The sequence below is a fragment of the Haliaeetus leucocephalus genome, unplaced genomic scaffold (genome assembly GCF_000737465.1).
Source record: "Haliaeetus leucocephalus isolate CR32 unplaced genomic scaffold, Haliaeetus_leucocephalus-4.0 Scaffold556, whole genome shotgun sequence".
In the NCBI taxonomy this organism is placed as follows: Eukaryota; Metazoa; Chordata; class Aves; order Accipitriformes; family Accipitridae; genus Haliaeetus; species Haliaeetus leucocephalus.
Window position 1 is genome coordinate 3,561,907 of NW_010972992.1, and position 7,984 is coordinate 3,569,890.

General features: G+C 45.5%; 1 protein-coding gene across 1 annotated transcript; it reads right to left on the reverse strand.

Annotated features, from left to right (window-relative positions):
- Positions 1 to 914: 914 nt before the first annotated feature.
- On the reverse strand, positions 915 to 7,387 carry DRAXIN (dorsal inhibitory axon guidance protein). The gene is made up of 7 exons (XM_010577313.1): positions 6,928 to 7,387; positions 5,381 to 5,568; positions 4,724 to 4,835; positions 4,252 to 4,341; positions 3,916 to 4,005; positions 1,544 to 1,930; positions 915 to 1,495 (listed from the first exon to the last, which is right to left on the reverse strand). The coding sequence occupies exons 1-6, from the start codon at positions 7,385 to 7,387 to the stop codon at positions 1,818 to 1,820; spliced, it is 1,053 nt and encodes a 350-aa protein (XP_010575615.1). The 3' UTR covers positions 915 to 1,495; positions 1,544 to 1,817.
- Positions 7,388 to 7,984: the final 597 nt, after the last annotated feature.

Here is a 7,984-nt window from a genome sequence, read left to right on the forward strand (position 1 = left end):
CCACTATTCTGCATCTGGGCTGAGGGAGGGGCTGCATTTCTCTCTCTGGGTTAACAAATTGCATCCTTGCTGCTGTGGCATAGAGCTGGAGCCAAACCACCTTTCTTTACTCCCGCATTTTAGGCTAAAACTGTAGTGCTGTAAGCAGAAATCTAAATAGCTACATCCAACCAAGAGGTAGGTTTTTGCCTAAATGCTCCTTTACAAATTCCTCCTTCAGTGTACCTCCTAGCAGTGCAGGTGTATGAGGGTCAGAACTAATGTTGTATTCATAGCATATCTCTGTAGTCATGACTGGGCACTCATCACATTAGAGTATGTTAGCAGCATTTGAGTGAATACACAATGCAGAGTGACACTACAACAGAAACAGGAGTGCAAAATGGAGAATCGCCTACCTAAGTGGAACACAGGGAGTTTAAGGAAGCAGTATAAAGAGGATTCTGAGCACAGCACCATGATTAATATTTGTATTCCTACAAAAAGTGCCATACATCTCCAGGTTCTTGAATGTAAAAGGCTTCAGAGCTGTCTCCCACCAGAAGCCAGGGTATTGGGGTGTTAGCAGTAGAAAAGAACATCTTTACCAACTAACACTACTCCTGTTCAACGCAGGTAGCCTGTGTTGCTCCAATATATCACTGAAGTCAGTAACTAAGTAGTAATATAAAGAAGTTTTAAACATCTGGATGGTTACACCAGGCAGAAACTGTTAGCTGCAATTTGAGTGAGGATATGGGGAAACTTGGATCCCCAATTTGGGTAGAGAAATTTTTCTACCAAGTGGCGTAATTGGTCTGTGTGATTACCTGAAGTCATCAGTGATACCTGCTGGCCAGCTCCCTTATAGGCCTTTCTGGCTACTGCCACATCCTTAGGTGCAGTCAAAGAAGAAGAAGAGTTGCACAAAGGATATCTATCATGTCTTTATTTACATATCATGGAAACACACATGCAACATGTCACAGGATTTACTACAATGGAACAGCCTGTCCCTATCTCCTGTTACCAAAAACCTTATTTTTAGCTCACTAGGAAAACTATCACTTCCCCAGAAAGCTCCTAAAAATAATCATTAAAAATAACAGACTTGGCAGGATAACTAAATGAGTGAGAGCTGCAGGCTGGGATGTCTTGCCGCATCCTTGCAGAAAACAGGTGCTTCTCTGGAAGCAAGAAAGGAAGGAAGGAGTGGGACTGGATGGTCCCAAAGAAGACAGGTAGGAAGTGGTAGTGTATAACAGCTAGGGAATATCTGTCCGTAGCAGTGAACAAGGGAGAGAGCAAGAGCTCTGTCAGAGGGTCCCCTCTCACCTAGGCAGCCAGCTTCCTGCTGATCCGTTTCCATCTTTGATTCCACCTGGAGGCTACAAGCTTCCTATCCTCTAGGAACCTCTGATCCTTAAGAAGGATCTACCTTTCTTCTCAAGCAATAGTTAAGGCATAAAGTTTAAGCTCATAACCCCTTTGACCTGAAGGATCTTTCATATATTGCCTCTGTTGAGAGGATGATATGAAACTGCAGACCCTTTTCCTGGAGGACCATCAGAATGTTAGTCATGATCATCTCTTACTAACTGGGAGAGGACCCAGCTCAATGGCAGCAATGTGGTGCGGGAAGGGAGGGGGAATGCAGTCCTGGTAGGGAAAAGGCTGAGGCCACTCTATAATTAACATGAGCTTCAGTCTTATATGAACCTGGCATGTTCAGAGCCTGCAGCTTCAGTCATTTTCTTGACTTTTTCCTCTAATTCCTATTGCTAGGTATAAACAGTTTGACCCCAGCACCTGACCATCCAGGCAGGAGTCCCACCCTCCTAAATGTTGATGAATGATCCCTGCTCTCCGTTGGCTGATTCGGGCTCCACACAACGCCCTTTTCTCCGGGTCACTCTTCGGTTCCGGTGGAATTTGGCATAACAGCGTAGCCCTATGGAAAAGACACACATAAGTGAGCAGGAGAGACCAGGGCTCACTACAGCAGTAACATCAAACAATTAGCTCTTGGCCTCAGTTCACAACAGAGCCTGCTGCAGTGGGGACAGTCCCAGGGCTGGGAAGCCTGGGCAGTGTCAAATGAGGTGGCAGAGAAATGCCTCACATAGGCAGGGCATATTGCTTTCTGGGCCCTGCTATGCTGTTTGGCTCACTGTTCTGGTTTGGGATTCATTGGCTCAGGCAGAAGGTTTCACTGGCTTCTTGAAATACCGATGAATTATCCTGATTATTTCTGGTGATTTTATGGAAGCCCTGCTTGGTTTCCCCCTATTACTTCCCATTACTGTCTAAGTGATCTCTCCATTGGGAAATTACTGTAGACTTAATGTGCAGCAGCAATGGCTAGGGAGCTCCCCTTGCTATTTATTTCCCTGAAGCTTCAGGAGAGGAGGGAAGAGACTTTGAAATGTTATTACTGGGAGGTGTGATCCAAAGCTCACTGCTGATCTCCTTAAGTTTCTCCATTTTGGATGCTTGAAGTGCAGGGTCTGAAGGAAGCTATTTCATATAGCGTTGGTGAATACTAAGGGGGGAAAAAGGCATTTTATTTGTAAAAAACATGAGTACATATTCTCCCATGGCAGTGGAAGGCAATAGGAGCCTCTGGTCAAGGTAACTCATCGGTTTCTGGCACGGACAGATTTATCTTTTGGTGTCTGTTGTCTGACCTTGTTACACCAGAATGCATAGCTAGTTGGGCCAGACAGGGTACAAAAATCACAAAAGCCCTCATCTTCAGTGGCCCAGGATCTGGTCATTGGGGTTGGTAGGAGCTGATTTGATCATCCTAGAAACTGCAACTCTTTTTACTTCCAGAGCAGGCAGCAGATAGCAACAGTGCCAGCAACCCCAGAGTGGGGGAGGCTGAGGATTTACAGCTGTTATAATGAGACAGACCGGGCCAATGTCACAGGTCACTGAGCAGCCTTTTGGAGTGCATGTCCCTGGGCTATGTTGAGACTGGCTATCTTGAAGTTGGGTTTCTGCCCCTCATTACCAATCCCCCCAGGGCAGTCTGGCCTCCTAGAAGGAGAGCACACAAGATCACAGCTCTGCCCTTATCTAAGCATCTTGTCTATCTTATCTGGACCCTACATCTCTGGGGATCTTTTTAATGCTACAGAGGATGCACATTTGGCATCAACTTATAACTAGCTTAAGTAAAAAGCAGGGCTGGGGGCAGCCCTTGTTAGGCTTGCAGAAACACTTTTGTAGGCTAATCTATCAGAGCACTGTCTCTGATGAGGACCTTCAAGTGTTACACAACACACCCAAGGTGAAGACTATCATTTAACATTGCAACTCGAGGAAAGCAGTCTGTTTAACTGGGTAAAAAGTAGGTGAATGACCTGGTCAAAGTCACTAGGTACCTAACACAGGTCACAAAACTTGGCAACCAGAGTTTTGTTCTGGGAGACAAGACCCAGTGCCGAGCTGATCTTGAACATGTTGAGACTAGAAGAGTGCCTTTCAACATCTTCATAACACAACTGTCTATTAAGGGCTGCTATGGATTCTTCAGAAAGAGTTTTAAGAAACAAAAGTCTGTGTCCAGACCACACCTACTAAATTGCTACAAGTTCAGTTGAAATTAACTCAGGAAAGCCATATTAGGCATAAGGTCATGTAAAACAAAGGTAGTAGTCTGTTTTTACAACCTGTGGTACTTGAAAGCACCACTGAAGTATCAGTATATCGTGGCTTCTTCTGTTAGGTTTGTAGATATCAGGATTTTTGTTTTTAAGAAGGAAAGCAAGATGTCCTAGATGACTCAATGGTCACATTGCGAGCCAGTGGCAGGGAAAGGCTAAGAGCAGCAGAGCTTGGCTCCTATTTTCACATACAAACCACTATTCCAAGTCAACGCAGCCAACTACGAAGCCAGCTGGAAGGAGGAGAGCAAAGCGCTGAACTCACCTTCAGTGCACATACAGTCATCATAACATTTGTTGTTAAGGCCTCGATTGTGTGGTTTGCAGAGGTGTTCACGCAAGTCGCAGCAAGAGCCTGCAACACAGGAACAGGGGTCAGCACAGCTCATTTATTGCCTTCCCTTGCAGGGCTACTGACACCCATGACAGCTCCATGGTACAGACATCATCTGTTCCCATAACACACCTAGAGAGCCTCTGCCCTTCCCTCTGCATATCACTTTCTATCAGCATCAGAAATCAGGATACTTGTGTTAGAACCTGGGCTGGATTTCAAACAATCTCATGCTTGGAGAAGTGACTCCACCAAGCTAATCCTGACCTGGGAGGCAGTCAAGGTGGTGATCACATGGCTCTCCTTCAGCCATCATGGTTTCATTTCCGCTATTGGGACTCTTACTGCGGCGTTTTTCTGTGGAAAAAAACAGATGATAATAGAAAATTTCATGCTAGTGGTTTTATTTTGGAGGCTATATTGTTCCAGTGTAAAAACAGCCTCAGTCTTCAAGAGTTTGAAATCTAAACCTTCATAGTCTAATCTCCTCCCTATTTCTCAACCCTCCATCTATCATTTTTCCTCTGCCCTCAAATTATGTGTCCAAAATGAGAAACATTCTGAAACTGAGCACAAAACACAATCAGCATTATGCTTTTTCTCTCTTTCTCCATCACTATGATCTCTCATCGTTCGGCACATCTGTGAACACTAACCATGTGACAAGCCTTACAGAATGACTTTTGGGACATGCCTTATGGAATGACTTTTGGCAAAGAGGACATTGGAGGTTTAGCACCTTTCTTTTTAGCAGATGGCCACATTTCTGGTTTGAGATCCTCATAATCTGTCCAGTCAAAGAGCGCCATATCTAGGGTGGGCATCACATCCCCGTCTTGCCTGAGGCGGGCCTGCAAACCACAAGAAACCAAAGAGACAACACATTATGCTTCTGTAGTAACACTGAAGTCTTTGCAATTTTTCCCCGGTGCTTTTAGACCTTAAAAAGACTTTACGATCCCCCACCCCTGTCTTGTCCACTGGGGATTCTTGGCATCTCATTTTCAAAAGGGAATAGCTTTCCCTTGCTGCACCTGAAGTCAAGAGGGAAGTTTCCACTGCTTCTGTGCGAGGACAAGAGGCGAGCAAGGAGCATTAGGACATGCTGCCTCTCTAGCCAAGTGCTCCTACTCCCTCTCTGGTCCTCGAAGCTGAATAAAGATGGCTAGCTAAGGGAGAGGTAGGGCAGGGAAGAGAAGCAACTAAAGGAAGTGTTTATGAAGAATAGGCATTTAGATGTCTCCAAGACAGAGAGCTGCTTTTGAGGGAGGGCTTTGGTGTTAAGCAAGCACTTACATCTAACTGGGGGAGGGGCAGGGGGAGGAAACTGGACCTTATCTAGCCGAGATTTCTGTCTGCATCAAAGCTACAGTGCAGTTACCAGCTGCCTCCTTACCTGTGACCGTGGTGATGTGGCTGGAAGAACAGGAGGCTCTTCTGTGGAAACAGCTAGTTCCAATGCAGTGATGAGAAGCATAGTGGGAGTCAGACTTGTAGCTTCCTCTGCCTGGAGGTTTTGAAACTGTTCTTCAAAGCTTTCAGGTTTCTTGTACAGGGAACTTGGCCCAGCATCAGGAGTCTTCCCTGCAGAGGGCAACAGGTACGGTAGCATTAGCTTTCTCTTCTCTTTTCTCTTTGTGTGCCATAGATTTGAGTCAAAGGAATTCAGATTTAATCCAGCCACTGGCCAGTGTTCTACCACTCTGAGCTGCTGTTTAGAACAGTGTAAAAGAGAGTCATGTACTATTAAATTAAAATGATAGATCAGGTAGAGAGTATATGCGTTTCGGTTTTTACACATTTAAGTCATACATAATCACACCTTCTTAAAGATATGTCTTTCTTGCTTAGAAGTAAAGGATTTTGTCTTCTAGTCTCAAGAGTACAAAATGTACCTGTTTAACCATTTTTAAACCAATGGATTAAGCTGCTGCAAATACCTGTGAACACATTCTTATTTGATTTTAGTAGTGGGTTATTTCAGTTTAGCTCAAGTCAGGACCTACCTAACTTGAAATAAAAAAATCTTCACAGCCTGATCCCTGCTTTTCCTAAGTATTAATTTAAATACAACCTTAAGTTAAACCAAAGAAACAAGGCCTGTTTTGTAGTCTCCAAATATTGCTTCAAACCAGCTTTGTTGCATACTCTTCTATATTGCTTAACATGAGTTATTTAATCAGTCCCCTGAGAAAACAATAGAGCTCTTCTTACTGATGCAGGGAGGAGTGATAGCTGGAACTCAGGGATACTGACACCCAGCTTGTCAAATAATGTAGATTGACACAAACTGCCTGGCTTTAATAGGACTAAAGATTACCACACTGAGCATATCATACCACAGAGACACACACCCACAACTTGACCTGCAAAGGAAAGCAGTCCCAGTCAGAAACAAGCAACATGTTAAAGTAATTAGTGCAATTTCACATATGCAAAATTTATGGTTTTTTTAGTTCAGCATAGACATAGAAGAATACAAGCTCTGATGAGAAGAAACTGATCTTCAAGTGAAGTAGGAGTTTTGTATTATTTCTGGTCTATTTGTATTAGTTCTGGTCATATTTCAAAGTCAGTGGAGAGATTGAGCATGGCTTGGACATGTTTGTTCATAAATGGAACCATTTGCTAAAGAAGCAAAAAAACCAAAGCAGCCCACCCCAAAACAACCCCTCAAGTTGTAGGAATTTTCAGAGCTCCCCCTATAAGGCAAACCAGGTCATTTTCACAAACTTGCAGCCAGCAGTAAAAATCTCTGGTTCTGGATTTCCCCTTTTTTCTTGTGCCTCTTTTGTTTGGCAGATTTCTCCCCAGAGCAGGCACATATCCCACACCCTCCACACACCCATGTGGCTCAACCACAGCTGCATCATCTTGCCCTCATACAAGTGACACTCATTTCTAGTGACCCAACAGCCTCAGGTTCCCTTGGAGCTCGAATACCTCTGTGGTGCTTCAGCCTGTCCCTGCGGCTATGTCGCCGATGCTCTCGGTTCTGCTTCTTTCCTCTCTCAGACCCAGGGGACTGGTTCTCCCTTTCAGGATATGGGAACTCAAAACCCAGGAACACATCTTTATTCTGTTTCAGGGCTGCTGGCTGCCCCTCTGCCACCAGCTCTTCCACAGCTGGAGCTCCGCTACCCATTCTGAGGGTCTCTTCCCCAGCTGGCTGCCCTCTAGAAGGCATGGCATGGACCCTCTCCTTCTTGGCCAAGCCATGCTTGTGGTGATGCCCACTTCTGGACTGCTGCAGCCACATCTCTTGGTTTTGAAGATGGTTGTTGTTCTCTGGGACATTTTTGAGCTTTGTGCCAGGGTCCAGGGAGACTGCGAGACTGACGTCAGAAAGAACCAGCACACACAGGAAAAGGAAAGGAGAGAAGAAGGTGGAAGAAGTTGCCATAATCCTGGGTGCTCTGCCTCACCTACAATTAAAAAAAAAAAAAAAGAAAAAATAAGCAACCAACTTCTATGACCTGTAAAGGCAAGCAAGATTCAGACCTAGGACACTTAGATGAAAACAGTTATGGTGTCCAGAGGTGGAGTTTTTCCCTCCCTGGTTACCTCCTCCTCTCCCAGCCCTGGTTACAGCAGCTGAGACACACGTGCAGGGCCTGCAGGCCTGAGAGGTCCCAGTTTCATGTGCAAATGAGGGCCATCAATCAGTAGGACATTTCCCTTTGATTCCTTACTAGCCCCCCTACCCTCCCATTCACAGCCTACCATCTGAGGGGCTGGGGAGGCTGGCTCCTGCAGGTCACAGCTCCTGAGCCGCCTGCACAGCACCAGCTGTCCGGCTAGGGCTGTTTGCTGCCAGGTTGGCATCCTGGGCCTGGCTGGCACTGGCCCCTCCTCACAGCTGGTTTCCTTGCAATGAAGACGTCAAGATGAACAGAACTGGAGGCAGATGGTGGCCTCGCAGGACCAGCAACAGCTCTGAGCAGCTCAAGACAGAGACATGCACACACATACTGCTTCAGGGTGGCTGAAACTGGTCAAG

Excerpts from the sequence above, each read along its gene's own strand:
- DRAXIN (XM_010577313.1), bottom strand. The coding sequence starts at position 7,387 with ATGGCAACTTCTTCCACCTTCTTCTCTCCTTTCCTTTTCCTGTGTGTG. Across the intron at positions 5,569-6,927 it reads CAGGCTGAAGCACCACAGAG|GGAAGACTCCTGATGCTGGG; the intron begins GTATTCGAGCTC and ends TGCCCTCTGCAG. Across the intron at positions 4,342-4,723 it reads GCCATCTGCTAAAAAGAAAG|AAAAACGCCGCAGTAAGAGT; the intron begins GTGCTAAACCTC and ends TTTTTTCCACAG.